Here is a 16,033-nt window from a genome sequence, read left to right on the forward strand (position 1 = left end):
TCACCAAGTTTGTGGATGATACAAAAATAGTTGGGAAGGCCAGAAGACAAAGAATCTACAGAGGCATACAGACTGGTGAAGTCAGTGGGCAAAAACTTAGGAAGTGAAATGCAATGTGAAAAATGTGAGATTATGCACTTTGGCAGGAGGAGTAGAAGAGCTGAATACTGCTGCAGCATGGAGGGCTTTGGAGATCCTTGTACATGAAACATCAAAACCTAGTATAGAAGTTCAGTAGGTAATTCAGAAGGCATGTAGAACATTGACTTTTATTTAAAAGGGAATGGAGTATAAAATAGGTATATCTTGTAAAGCTATACAAGGACTACATCAGGTATACTGTAAACAGTTTTGGTCCCTTTATCTGAGCAAAGATATACTGTCAATGCAGGCAGTCCAAAAAATGTTCACTAGATTGATCCCAGGCATGGAGGAATTTCTCGGAAAAGCTGAGTAGGTTAGACTTATAGTCACTGGAGTTATGAGGTTCTTAGGTGGCTTGACAGGATTAAGGCAAAATTGTTTCCCTTGTTAGAGTATCAAGGATCAGAGGGTATAAATCAAAATATGGAGTTAAGACAGTGATGAGTATTTCTTTTTCTCTCAGCTAGGGAGTCATGAATTCTTTATCACAGTGGGCTATTGAGGCTGGTATGTTTAGTATATCAGAGGCTGAGACAGACAAATTTCTAAGCATTAAGATAATCAAGCTTATTGGAGAAGGTAGAAGAGTTGAGGATTATCAGATCAGCCAGGCAGGGCAGACTTGAAGGGCCAAACAGCCTACTTCTATTCCTACACCTTATGGTGTTATCAAGCATCAGTACTGTAACCCAACTACATTAACAATCCCTTTTGCCAACCTATCCTTTTTTATATACATAAGTACTCTACAAACAACATATTGCTACCTTTTCTGATATTGCTACTCCTTGCTATTTTTTTCCAGATCCTTTCGATACTGATACTATTAGAGTCAATAATAAAGGGGCATGATCTTAAGGTGAAAGGAAGGAGGTTTACAGGAGATTTGAGGAAAACAGTTTTTGAGGAAAACAGAGGGTGGTGAGAGTCTGGAATGCACTGCCTGGGAGGGTAGTTGAGATGGAAAATCTCAACCTTTAAAATGTACTTTGACAAGCACTTGAAATGTTATAACGTTCAAGGTTATGAGCCAGGTGCTAGTAAGTGGCTCTAGTGTAGATTTAGAGTAGTTTTGTCAGTACATACTCAATGGGCTAAAGAGCATCTTCTGTATTCTATGATTCTATAAACTGACCAATTCATTTTTCACACCTACCAAATTTATAGACAAGCCTTAGTCCTAACAAAATTGTGATATAATTGCTTTCTCACACTCTGACCACCAAGATAAAGGTTCTCTGCCTAGTCTGTCTGTATACAATGTCACTTTTCCTTTGAATGTTTGTTCACACTAAAATTGAATTCCTTTATTTGTCTTTTCCCTGAAGCCCATTGCAATGTACCAATTGATATTAGTTTAAGATTAAAACCTTTAACAAGTTCAGAACTGATTCAATAATATATATTGACCTAATAAGTTGTTGGAGATATTTTCATTTTGAAAAAAATATGCAAGACAGTGAAGTTATTAAATATCGGGGACTTCAGCTATGGGGATAGATTGAGGGAACGGTGATTGTTTTCCTTGGAGGAGATTGAAGGGAGATTTGAAAGGAACACTAAAAATCACAAAATATTTTGACAGAATAAACAGTGAGAAACAGTTCCTTTTGACGTAAAGGATGAGAATCAGTAGACAGGGATTGGGACTTAGTGTTATCCTCACAGAGAGGGGGTATGAACACAATGGGTCAAATGGCCACCATCTATGCTGTAAACAATCCACAATTCCATACCCAACTGTGAGGTACTTGAGCAGTGAGGCAATATGGGCAAAGCTCAGAAATAGGAAGGGTAGGGTAACAATGTTGGGGCTGTACTGCAGGCCTCCCAACAGCGAGCATGAGATAGAGGTACAAATATGTAAACAGATAATGGAAAGATGTAGGATCAACAGGTTGGTGGTGATCAGAGATTTTAATTTTCCCAACATTGACTGGGATTCACTTAGTGTTAGTGATCTAGATGGAGCCGAATTTGTAAGGAGCATTCAGGAGGGTTTTCGAGAGCAGTATGTAAATAGTCCAACTCAGGAAGGGGCCATACTGGACCTGGTGTTGGGGAATGAGCCCGACCATGTGGGTGACATTTCAGTTGGGGATTACTTTGGGAATAGTGATCACAATTCCGTAAGTTTTAGAATACTCAGGGACAAAGATGAGAGTGGTCCTAAAGGAAGAGCACTAAATTAGGGGAAGGCTAACTATCGCAAAATTCAGCAGGAGCTGGGGAATGTGAATTGGGAGCAGCTGTTTGAAGATAAATCCAATTTGATATGTGGGAGGCTTTTAAAGAGAGGTTGATCAGAGTGCAGGACAGACATGTCCCTGTGAAAATGAGGGATAGAAATGGCAAAATTAGGGAATGACAGGTGAAATTGAGAGACTAGCTGAAAGGAAGCATACATAAGGTCTAGGCGACTGAAAACAGACAAAGCTTTGGAAGAACATCGGAAAATAGGACCAATCTGAAACGAGGAATGAAGAGAGCAAAACGGGGTCATGAAGTATCTTTAGCAAACAGGGTTAAGAAAAATCACAAAGTCTTTTATTCATATAAGGAGCAAGAGGGTAACGAGAGAAAGGTTGGCCCACTCAAGGACAAAGGAGAAAAGTTATGCGTGGAGTCAGAGAAAATAGGTGAAATTTTTAATGAGTACTCTACCTCGATATTCATCAAGGAGAAAGACATGATGGATGATGAGGTTAGGGATAGATGTTTGATTATTCTAGATCAAGTTGGCATAAGGAGGGAGGAAGTGTTTGGTCTTCTAAAAGGCATTCAGGTGGACAAGTCCCCAGGTCCGGATGGGATCTATCCTAGGTTACTGAGGGAAGCAAGAGAGGAAATAGCTCATGCCTGAACAGATATTTTTTTAGCATCATTGAACACGGGTGAGGTCGCAGAGGACTGGAGAATTGCAATGTTGTCCCCTTGTTTAAGGAATATAGCAGGAATAATTCAGGCTATTATAGACCAGTGAGCCTGACGTCAGTGGTAGGGAAGCTGCTGGAGAAGATACTGGGGGATAAGATCTATTTACATTGGAAAGAAAATGGGTTCATCAGTAATAGACAACATGGTTTTGTCTTACCATCTTAATAGAATTATTTGAAGAAGTGACAAAATTGATTGATTAAGGAAGGGCTGTGGATGTCATATACATGGACTTCAGTAAGGCATTTGTTAAGGTTACCCATAGTAGGCTTACGGAGAAATTAAAGTCACATGGGGTCCAGGGTGTACTAGCTAGATGGATAGAGAACTGGCTGGGCAGCAAGACATAGAGCAGAAGTGGAAGGGAGTTTTTCAAAAAGGAGAACTGTGACCAGTGGTGTTCCACAGGGATCAATGTTGTTTCTGATATACATAAATAATCTGGAGGAAGGCATAGGTGGTCTGATTAGCAAGTTTGCAGATGACATTACAATTAGTGGAGTAGCAGATAGTAAAGGGGACTGACAGACAATGCAGCAGAATATAGATAGATTGGAGAGTTGGGATGAGAAATGACACATGGAATTCATTCTGGGCAATTTCGAGATGATGCATTTTGTAAGATCCAATTCAAGAGCGAACTATTCAGTAAATCGAAAGGCCCTGGAGAAAGCTGATGTACAGAGAGGTCTGGGTGTTCAGGTCCACTGTATCCTGAAAGTGACGACGCAGGTCGAAAGATTGGTCAAGAAGGCATATGGCATGCTTTCCTTCATCGGACAGGGTACTGACTAAAAGAGTTGACACGTCATGTTACAGTTGTATAGGACTTTGGTTTGGCCACATTTGGAATACTCCGTACAGTTCTGGTCGCCACATTACCAAAGGATGTGAATGCTTTGGAGAGGGCACACAGGAGGTTCACCAGGATGTTGCCTTGTATAGAGGCTCTGAAGAGAAATTAAGTAGATTAGGATTATTTTCATTAGAAAGACGGAGGTTGAAAGGAGACATGATTGGAGGTCTACAAATTCATGACCGGTATAAACAGGGTGGATAGCAAGAAACTTTTATTCCCCCCCCCCAGAGTGGGGGACTCAATTACTAGGGGGTCACAAGTTCAAGGTGAGAGGGGAAAAACTGAAGGGAAATATGCATGGAAAGTTCTTTAGGCAGAGAGTGGAGGAGGCCTGGAACATGTTGCCAGCAGAGGTGGTAGAGGCAGGCACGATAGCATCATTTAAGATTAATCTAGACAGATACATAAATGGGCAGGGAGCAGAGGAATATAGATCCTTAGAAAATAGGCGAGAGGTTTAGGTAGAGGATCTGGATTGGTGCAGGCTTGGAGGCCTATTCCTGTGCGGCAATTTTCTCTGTACTTACTACTTCATTTTATCTTTACTTGCATCCATCAATGCTAAATAAATCTTCCATTTTTCTGCCTAATTACATTTTTATCTGACATATCTAATTTAGATAATTTGCATTGAAACCTCTGATCACTTGAATCCTTTGAATGTAAACCATTTACATAAAAGAAAAAAGGGGAAGAGGTACCAACACCAAGAATCAAGACATTACTTAATCCCAATCCCCTGCCTATATACGTCCTCCATTGGGTACAGCTGCTAAGGCACCAAGCTCTGGAGTTGCCTCTAAATGATCCTCCCTTTCTATTTCTTACTCTTCCTTCAAAATGATCCTTAAAATCTACCTATATCAGAGTCTTTGGTCATCCATCCCAATATTTCCTTACATACATTGGTGTTAATTTTTTTTTCCCCATAGTGCTCCTACGATCTATTCTGCTAAAGGCACTGCACGAATGCAAATTCTTGTTTTGCACCGTTCAGTCCATTTCTTAGTTATTTCTAGGGTTTACCAAGAATCCTTATAGTTAAGGCCTTTACTAATAGCCTTTGGCATGGAATTTCATCCAATGCCTTTTGGAAATGGAGGTGCACCAGGTTTGCAATCTGCTGCGTGCAACTGGTTTCCCTTGACTACTTTGAGGTAAAGCAAGTATGCTCAGGTAAAATTTTCCTTTTCTGAAGCCATGATGACTACTGCTTATGTTAGTTTGCAAGATCATTTCTAATAACTAGAATGGAAGCAAGACGAATGGGTCTTTAGTTGTTTTGTGATTGTCTTCCTCCATTTTTTGAACTTCCAGTCAACCAATAGCTTTCTCGTATCCAGTGACAGTTTCAGAATGGTATCAATGTACCAATACCTAAGTCTCCTCCAAAGCATTTCAACATTTCAAGATAAGAGTATTATATTCTTAGAGTCAGGATTTAAAGGCTTAGATTTAATCTAAGATTTCAATCTCATTTACATAACTGGTCAAACAGAGCCTGTATTCTATGGAATTTTGAAGAATGAGAGGTGGCCTCAATGGAAACTAGGAATACACAGGGTAGATGCAGGTAAGGTGTTTCCCCAAGTTGGGAGAGCCTAGAACCAGGGGCCAAAATGTAAAAGTAAGGGGAATGCATTTATGCCCCAGATGAGAATTTTTTTTCCACACAGAAAGTGGTAATCTTTGGAATTTTCTATCCCAGAGGGTGGAAATAGCTTAGTCTTTGAGTATATTTAAAATGAAATTTAATAAATATTTGATTACCAACGGAGTAAAGGGTAATGGGGTTAGTGTGAATAAAAGGCAATGAAGTGTTTGATCAGCCATGATTGCATTAAATCATGGAGCAGATTCAATGGGCTGAATGGCCTACTCCTAGTGCTAGGTAATGACGGACTTTGCTTAGCTTACATCTATTTAGGGATGGGATGTTGTGAATATCTGACAGAAGCAATCGTTCAGAATATTAACTTTTGGGTTCGTCTTCATTTTCAAACACATCTGTCATTTATTTTCACTTCTTCTCTAATTACCATGCTTTCACTTTTACACATGTCTACACTTTCATCGTTGCAAATAACTGTAGCGGCTGCACTATTCCTAGATATCTCTATCTCTCTGTTCATTCCTTTAGAAAGTCTTTGTATTTATTATCGACAGTGAACTTATTCTTCCTCTTCCTCAGAATTTGTATACACTATACTTCCTCTTTATTTCATCTTTGTCTTGTTTAGGCTCATGTTTATCCACTTTGACCTTGGTCATTCGAGAAATGTATTTATCATTACACCCAGCATTAGTTATTTAAAGATATTCCATACGCCTAGATGACATACAGTGATGGATAGCAAATTGCACACAAAGTAAGAGCTCATTCATCTTACTTTGGAAGCATCTTCTCAAATAAAGCTTAGTGACCAATACTGCATCTAAGTGTGTTCTTACTATTGAATTATAATGGAATCCATGTAACATTCAGAAAATCAGGTGCCACTATTTTGGTAATGTCGATCAATATTCACCCTGCAGTATTTTTTAAATTTGTTTTGACAAAAAGCGATAAAACCACTTGGTTTCCAAGTTAATTCTGTATTGCTTTCTACTTTACAAGCACCTAACGTACAAATTTTTATATGTCAACAACAAATATATTTTTCCAAAAGTCTGTTTAAATGTACAACTGACCTAAAACTTTTTACATCTCCTTTGCTCCCTACTTTAGCTTCCAGTGCAAAAGTTGGAACATTTTTCTGTAAAATGCTTCTAAATGGTTGCTATTATATAAAAATGAAGACCTAACATGGGTATTTCTGATAGGATTATAAATCCATAATACAAAATTTAAATAAGATGGACTTACACATGAAGAAGTGTTGAAGATTTTGCAATGATCCACCTGCTGTAAAGTAAGCCCAAGTGGCCATAAGAGCCATAATCATGTATGCTGGAATAAGGCTGCCTTCATAGATTGGATTCAGAAACGTCTGTAGGATTGCAAAGAACAAACACTGTAGTCTGATATGCCTTGTACAGTTATGTCTACTGGTTAGGCTGAAATTGTAGTATAAAATAACAATTATGTTGCTGAACAGCAAACGACATGTTTGGCTTTAAAATTAGACGAATACATGGACAAATAGATCTTGAACATCGTGGAATGTTTTAAAGAGAATCTCAAGGACATATTTTCTAAAACAGCATAGGGTGTAGATGCAAGCTATAAAATTTGAGAGCACGGTAACTTTAAATTCAGTTTATATTTAAATTATTTTACTAAAATTTAGGTTTGCATGACCACAGCAATTGTTTACATGCAACAATGCTTGCAAGGAACATTCCAGTAAAATAACTCATACCAACAGGGACATTCCCTCCATGACACTCTAGTCCGCTCCTCCTCCACTCCCAACCCCTAGACCATAAGATCTAGAAGCAGAACAAGGCCATTCAACCCATCAAGTCTGCTCTGCCATTCGATCAGTCTGATATGTTTCTCAACCCCCATTCTCTTGCCTTTTCCCCATAACCTTTAATCCCCTTACTAATCTAGAACCTATTTATCTATGCCTTAAATACACTCAATGACTTCGCCTCCATGGCCCTCTGCAACAATGATTTCCAGATTCACCATCCTCTGGCACAAGAAATTCTTCCTTATCTCAGAGCTGAAGGGTTGGCCCTTCGCTCGGGGTAAAAACAATGACTGCAGATGCTGGAAACCAGATTCTGGATTAGTGGTGCTGGAAGAGCACAGCAGTTCAGGCAGCATCCAAGGAGCTTCGAAATTGACGTTTCGGCAAAAGCCCTTCATCAGGAATCAGGGTCCTACGCTCTCCTATTAGTAGGCACATCTTCTCCACATCCACTTTATCTAGGCCTCTTAAGTTTCAATTAGATCCCCTTTATTCTTCTAAACTCTATTGAGTACATACCCAGCGTCCTCAACCATTTGTCAATATCCAAGCCTTTCCTTCCCAGGATCAGTCTTGTGGATCTCCTCTGAATCCCTTACAAGGCCAGCACGCTCTTCCTTTCATACGGGGCCCAAATGAAATGAATACTAATGTTGTATTTGCCTCCCTAATTGCCAACCAAACCTGCGTGTTAACCTTAGGACAACCCTGAACTAGGGCTCCTAAGTCCCTTTAAGTTTCAGATTCCCAAAGCTTTTCCTCATTTAGAAAATAATCAATGCCTCTATCTTCTCACCAAAGTGCATAAACTCACATTGTATTCCATCTGCCCATTGTTTGCCCATTCTCCTAGTCTTTCTGAAGTCTCCCCACTTCCTCAACACTATTTGTGCCGCCACCTATCTTTGTATCCTACCTCCTACCTCCTCACACTCCTGCCACACCTTCCCATTCAATCACAAAAGGTCCAGAATTTGCCTGTTTACCTACTACCTCCTCACTACCCAAGGTTTCAGACAATGGTTTACCTGCACTTCATTTAAATTAGTCTACCATATCTGCTGATCACAATGTGTTCTCCTCTAGATTGGGAAGACGAAACACAGACTGCTTTGTTAGGTACCTACGCTCTGTACATGAAAATAATTCCAAGCTTTCAACAGCCTGTAACTTCAACACACCACTGCATGCCCTGGCCAGCGTCTCTGTCTTAGGCCTGTGGTAGTGCTCCAGCAAAGCTCAGCACCAGCTGGAGGAACATCTCACTTTCCACCTAGGTGCCTTACAGCCCTCGGGACTCAATATGGAGTTTAACAACTTCAGAGCATGAACACTTTCTTCCATCTTCGTTACCCCACTATCCCAGTGGCTGTTCTGTATGAGTTGCTCCCAATCTATTTTTAATTATTCCTAGTCCCTATTAGCAGCCATCCAGCATTTCTCATTTTCCTGGCTTATCATCAGCAATCCTTTTATCTGCCTCTTCTTTTTCCTCTCTCCCTGGGCACCATCTTCATCTATTCAACTTAATTCTTGCGCGTGGTAGATGGTGGGAGATTTTGAGGAGACAGGAAGCAAATTACTTGCTTCAGGATTTCCAACCTCTGAATTGCTCTTGTAGTCACTGCGCTTATATGGCTGGTACAATTCCATTTGTGGACGATGGTGACACCAAAAATATCCCTGGGATGAGGGGCTTAGTCTAAAAATTAGAATTAAATCACTCAGCAATGAAATTTGGAAATAATTCCTACACATATGGAAATAGTTTAGAAATATAAATTCATGTTTTCAGAAGCATTAAGACAGACAAACTTAATTTTTCCTAACAAAAGTCTGTCACGGTAAATATTAAAGGTGTTAAGAAATATAAAGATATCACAGATCAGCTGTAATCTCAGTCAACAAAAGAGTGGTTTGAGCAGCCAAATTACCTATTCCTGTTTCTATATTCCTATGGGAATTCTCAATTTATAATGGTACTTCAGTACTAGCTATTCAAAATATAATGTCATTTAAATGATAGGAATTTAATCCTTGACTTTAATCGAGTTCACTAATAACAAAGAATGGCAAAGAAATAATGAAATAGACCTCACTATCCCCATGTGATAAAGGAAGAATTCTGCTAGAGTTCCCACTCAATTTTCAAGTGACCTTTTGACAACTCTAGTCGGATTATGGGCCTATGCGGATGCAACAATCTCTTCTCTCCCCCCCCTCCCAAACACCCAGTGAAAATTCCCGTGCAATTTCACGTACACTAATTGTGCTGTAGTCTATTTTTTCTGCAGGTAGACCTTCCCTGTAGCATTGTGTATGTACTTAGAGTCATAGAGATGTACAGCATGGAAACAGACCCTTTGGTCCAACCTGTCCACGCCAACCAGACATCCCAACCCAATGTAGTCCCACCTGCCAGCACCTGGCCCATATCCCTCCAAACCCTTCTTATTCATTTACCCATCCAAATGCCTCTTAAATATTGCAATTGTACCAGCCTCCACCACGTCCTCTGGCAGCTCATTCCATACACGTACACCCTCTGCGTGAAAAAGTTGCCCCTTAGGTCTCTTTTATATCTTTCCCCTCTCACCTTAAACCTATGCCCTCTCGTTCTGGACTCCCCGATCCCAGGGAAAAGACTTTGTCTATTTATCCTATCCAGGCCCCTCATAATTTTGTAAACCTCTGTAAGATCACCCCTTAGCCTTCGACGCTCCAGGGAAAACAGCCCCAGCCTGTTCAGCCTCTCCCTATAGCTCAAATCCGCCAACCCTGGCAACATCCTTGTAAATCTTTTCTGAACCCTTTCAAGTCTCACAACATCTTTCTAATAGGAAGGAGACCAGAATTGCACTCAATATTCCAACAGTGGCCTAACCAATGTCCTGTACAGCCGCAACATGACCTTCCAACTACTGTACTCATACTCTGACCAATAAAGGAAAGCATACCAAACGCCTTCTTCACTATCCTATCTACCTGTGACTCCACTTTCAAGGAGCTATGAACCTGCACTCCAAGATCTCTTTATTCAGCAACATTCCCTAGGACCTTACCATTAAGTGTATAAGTCCTGCTAAGATTTGCTTTCTCAAAATGCAGCACCTCGCATTTATCTGAATTAAACTCCATCTGCCACCTCAGTCCATTGGCCCATCTGGTCTAGATCCAGTGGAAACTGAGGTAACCCTCTTCGCTGTCCACTATACCTCCAATTTTGGTGTCATCTGCAAACTTACTAATTGTACCTCTTATGCTCACATCCAAATCATTACCAAAAAAACTGCAGCAAATAAGCAGACAGCTCATCACAACCTTCATGAGAGCAATAAATGCTAGCCTGGCCACTAATGCTCATAACCAAAAATAATATCAAATAAAATATTTAACATTAAGATCGTTCACACTTTTCCATTATTGCAAAACAATTCTGAGATCATGTGATAATGAATATTCGACACAGAAACCACCAAATGACACATCATACAGAAACAGTTCTGGCACAAATATATATGTTTCAGAGAGTGCGCACATTAAATTAAAATATATTTAAGAGTAGACATCTCACCAGTCCTGATACTAGCAAGTGTGTTCCAATAACTGATACCACAGCGAACCATCGTTTCTTCTCAAATCCATCAAAGAATATCACACTCCAGAAAGTATGCAGCAAGATGATGGCCATGGTCATAAAAGCTGCAATAAAAAGAAAGTAAACTGAAACAGTGAACTGCAGAAGAACATATTGCAATATGTATCCTGTTAACACTTTTCTGGCATTGAATAATGTGAGGAAGAATTTGCACATTTTACAGTAATAAGACATTCTATTAGGATAAATTCAGTCATAAAACAGAAGGTGGAGAAGAGACAAAATGGAATATCTATTCCCAATACATTAAAAGATGGCATCTAAACCATTTGCTCATGTGCAACCAACTTCCCTGACACAGTGTATGCCTCAATCTGACTGCTGTTCAAATTGCTTCTAGGACTGTATGTTCTCAGACAAACTGGCGCAACTTGGTTTGATGTTGGTTTATAGGTGCTCAGACTTGCAGTTGTGATGTTTTGTCATGACCAGTGCCCCATTCCAATTAAAATGCAACTGTCATAGATATTTGCCTCTATGGCACTGTTTGCCTCTGATGATTCTCTTGTGCCATTTTAAACTGAAGAATGGGGAACAGATATGGATTGACTTCTTCCACTTTCTGGCAGGATCACATTTTAAAGTTGCTTTAATGGTCACCCTGTTGCAGCCTCTAAGGAAGGCTGGTGTGATCTTGCACATGTACATGTAGCGCTCCACCTAGTGGTAGCATTGCTACAATTAGATTTTAGATTTTATTGTCATGTACTCAAGTACATAAGTACAGGAGTACAGTGAAAAGTGGCGCCATCTTAGGTACCAAGGTACCAACAAAAAGCTTAGTACAAAGTAGTAAGAGAAACGAGAGTTAAAAAGTTAAGCATTACTTCATAGAATAGCAGAAAAATAAAGAAATAGATAATAAATAACATTAAGTCTTTTGTAGTTTAAACTAGGAAAATTAAGGAATAAGTTGAACATCTTTGAGTTCTCCACCTGTCTCACTCTGCTGTCTGTTCTCGATGTTGTGGCTGCAGATACCATCACTGCTGCAGCGACAGTCACCTCTCCAATCTCCCCCAGTGCCTCAGGAACATACCAAATCCAGAATTCACTTGCACACTGAGCCAAAACACCATGAGCTGCTGAAAGACCAGCCGACGTACTGCCTAGAAATCAGGCTGAGAGCCACCAAGACACCAGGCTGGGACCTGCCATGAACTGCTGACAGACCAGGCTGGGACTCGCAGGGAGAAGAGGCTAAGAGCCACCCAGAGACCAAAGTGGGAAGAAAAGACAGTAAAAAAAAAGATCTCCAGTTAGAGCATCCTACTCTGCCACCATCTTCACCAGATGCTTGCAGACAAGGTGAAATTGGGTTTGATAATGTAAAGATCGTATAATTTTATATTCCTGTATTTTTGACTGAAATAGGCAAGAGCAGTTTTAAACAAAACAAGGATCGTGGAAGGGATTGATGTACTTTTAAAAAGCAAGTTACCAACAGTAAGTTATGCTTACATTGTTGTTTGTTCAATCAGTGGGAGAAGTTTAATTGCAGAAAAACTGGCGTTAGCGACTGTGTACAAATGGCATTCGATTAGATTAGATTAGATTCCCTAAAGTGTGGAAACAGGCCCTTCGGCCCAACTAGTCCACACCAACCCTCCGAAGAGTAACCCACCAGACCCATTCCCCATATTTACCCCTGACTAATACACCTAACTCTGTGGACAAATTAGCATGACCAATTCACCTAACCTGCACATTTTTGGACTGGAGGAGGAAATCGGAGCCACCCCGAGGAAACCCACGCAGATATAAGGAGACTGTCCGTGTGGAGTTTGCACAGTCTCCCGTGGCTGGAATCGAACCCGGGTCCCTGGCGCTGTGAGGCAGCGTGCCGCCCCAACCAACAAGTAGCTGATTGACAATTGATCACTCCAAACATCAATGTCAAAGGCCTTCTCTGCCTGTCAATGACTATATCATTGGCTCCCAGGTGACTAAACAGCCTGTGGGTGTGAATGGGATAACTGAAGCCTGCAGACCTCCTGAAAGGAAGGTGCTGTATTAAATACCTTAGACAGCCAACTTAGTTTCCCCCTACCAATTGCTATAAGCTGTTGCTTTTAGCCAATGAATCAGTGAGTGACTTTATAATTTGTGAACCAGTTGCTTTGAACCTCCTGCAAGGAAATGGAATACATTTGCAGAAAAGGAGAATCAATGAACAGCAAGTCCTGACATGCAAGAAGATTATCTCAGTGAACACTGTGAAACTGGGGTTATTGAACTGTGTTCCAAGATATTCCCTCCAGTCATAGTCCCAATTATGTGCCAACTACATTTCATAACTGCTTAATTCTTGTTGTACACATTTTGTGCTGTGCACCCAAGTCTAAATTGAGGAATTTGGTGTACTTTTATAAAATCTTTTAGATACTACGAATAGCTAGATTTCCAGCATGCTACTCCAGTGAGATATGACAACTGCACCTGTTGTTTGGGTGTCACATTGTATCTTAATGTTCTGAAATGTTTCCCCACAGTGCTGGCACTTCTGGCATGAATCTGCCAAAAATATGATGCCAACCACGCTATGGATCTGGAGATACATAGGTCACACAGGAGAGGTATGGAATGTTTTTTACCCCAAAGGACATTAGTGAACTAGTTTGGTTTTTAGAATAATCTAGTGGCTTTGTGATCACCATTACTTATAATAACTTTTTGTCCCAGATTTAAAATCCTCAACTATTGTGGTGAAAGATGAATTTATGACACTGCACTATTAATCTAATCTCTTACTTGCTAACCAGAGTCGAAAAGTGCAGTGCTGGAAAAGCACAGGTGGTCAGGCAGCATGCGAGGAGCAGGAGAATCGACGTTTCCTGCATAGACACTTCATCAGGAAGAGACACTTCATTAGGCTTATACCCTAAACTTCGACTCTCCTGCTCCTCTGATGCTGCCTGACCGGCTGCACTTTTTCCAGCACTGCACTTTTTGATTTCAATCTCCAGCATCTGCAGTCCTCAGTTTCTCCGTAATTGCTAACCGGTAAATTAAGCATTATGGGACCATCCAGAACAAAGCAGCCTGCTTGATTGGCACCACATCCACAAACATTAAGTCCCTCCACTGACACACTAAAGCAGCACTGAGCATTATCTACCAGATCCAATGCAGAAATCCACACAAGTCCTTCTAAATCCACAATCATTACCATCTAAAAGAACCAGGGCAGCAAATTCCTCTCCAAGCCACTCACCATCTTGATTTGGAAATATATTGCCATTCCATTAGCCTCACTGGGTCAAAATCCTGAAACTCTCTCCCTCATGGCATTGTTGGCCTACCTACAGTGCACAGACTGTAGCAGTTCAAGAATTCAGCTCACCACTTTGCAAGGCCATTTGCAGACGGGCAGTAAGTTGTGGCCCAGTTAGCACATCCACATCCCATGAGTGAATTTTAAAAAAAACTCAGTCACTATTGGTTACGTAGCTCAGTAGACATCATGAGCACTGCTTTCAGCTGAACACCAACACAGTAGCCCGTTGACATGGAGTAACGATTGTTCTGCCTGAACTAATCTGTGAGCATGCGCTGAGCAGGTCACAAGAGTCACGGTGACATGCCATGTGCTGCACAACCTTGACAACCTTGAACAGCTTTTGCCATTAGCTGTCAAACAAGCAGCTGAGGAGCAAGAGAATAAGGAGGTAGCAGTGGCAGAGAAGAGGCAGAAAACACGTACGGGGAAGGCATCCTGCAATCTGGGCAGATCCATTCCGGCATGAGGCTTTCTGTAGACAACCAATTCAAATGAAATACAGTAGCACCTCAACATACAAACGACCCCGTTCACGAACAAATCGGTTTATGAACAGGATTGTATGTAAAATTTTGCTTCAATATATGTATGAAAGTCAAGGTATGAACGAAGGTACGAACGCAAAAAGCCCGTGTGCGACCACGTGGTTTCATTGTTCTGCTTTGCTATGTGCTTGTTGAACGCAAAGGCTCTCGGGCCCCGCGTGATCTCATTCAGTTTGTCTTTGGCGCATGCGCTGCGAACAGTGTTCGTTGCTACGTCCAAGCATTCTTACGCTATCCAAATAACGGCAAAAATGGATTCAGTTTGCAAACTTTTTGGTTCACGAACCGGGTCCCGGGACAGATTAAGTTCGTAAGTCGAGGCGCTACTGTACCAGTAATCAATAAAGGCAATAAATGCTGACCAGTCAGCAACATTCCTCGCCCAATAACGAATTCAAAACCCTCAAATGACAATTTCTCATGCATCAACCATCCTATGCCCATATGTTAGCTCAGGCATGAACTAGTACATTATTCTCTTTCCCAAAATGTAAAGATTACAAACCACCATAAAATATATATTCCAATTCCAATTTAAAAGCGAAATCATGCCACCTCATATATAAAAATAAACAAATCACCATTACGCATTCCCAAACACCTTCCTTCCACGTGCCTGCTGTTACACAGTGCTACTCCAGAGGCAGCAGTATGGCTGATGGAAAGTTGCTGTCTTTCATTACAGGAAGATGGCAGATGATTTTGAAGGGCAACAACAAGTACCTCTGGGCCAAAGAAGTTGAATTTCAGACTGTAACAAATCAGTAGCAATTTGGGCTGGCTGGTCAGGGGCATTAACCAGGTGGGTAGGGACCTTAGTGTGACTGCCATCATCTGAAAGATGGCAAAACTTTGGTTTCCACGGAGCACTGCCCACTCTTCCAGTGCAGCTCCTAGGTACTCCTTGTTGGAGGATGGGTTACTAGACTTATATGGCACTCTGAAAGCCCCTTTGAACACAGAGGTTTAATGACGGTAAAAGCCTGAGCTTTCTTTCAGCGAAGTCACATCGCATACCTTCAGTTTTTCAAAAAGCGGAATTTTTTGCAGCTGCTGTATTTGTTATTTAAACAGCTCTCCATATCTTTTTCCCCATCATCATTCAGGTTATGGCGCACAATGGAAGTGAAGACCATCAGCCATTGGACACTGCATCACAGTTGGTTCCACATATGCACATGGAGTTGACCA

General features: G+C 40.9%; 1 protein-coding gene across 2 annotated transcripts in view; it reads right to left on the bottom strand.

Moving 5' to 3' along the window:
- LOC140478833 (gamma-secretase subunit Aph-1b-like) overlaps window positions 1–16,033 on the bottom strand; it is a 104,709-nt gene that overhangs the window by 5,702 nt on the left and 82,974 nt on the right. For both annotated transcript variants that reach the window (XM_072572299.1, XM_072572289.1), the window contains 2 exons: window positions 10,934–11,061; window positions 6,807–6,930 (listed from right to left, as the gene is read on the bottom strand). In XM_072572299.1, the coding sequence (XP_072428400.1) occupies window positions 6,807–6,930; window positions 10,934–11,061 (252 nt within the window). The remainder of the gene's footprint in view (window positions 1–6,806; window positions 6,931–10,933; window positions 11,062–16,033) is intronic.

Source organism: Chiloscyllium punctatum, chromosome 1, assembly GCF_047496795.1.
Source record: "Chiloscyllium punctatum isolate Juve2018m chromosome 1, sChiPun1.3, whole genome shotgun sequence".
Taxonomy (NCBI): domain Eukaryota; kingdom Metazoa; phylum Chordata; class Chondrichthyes; order Orectolobiformes; family Hemiscylliidae; genus Chiloscyllium; species Chiloscyllium punctatum.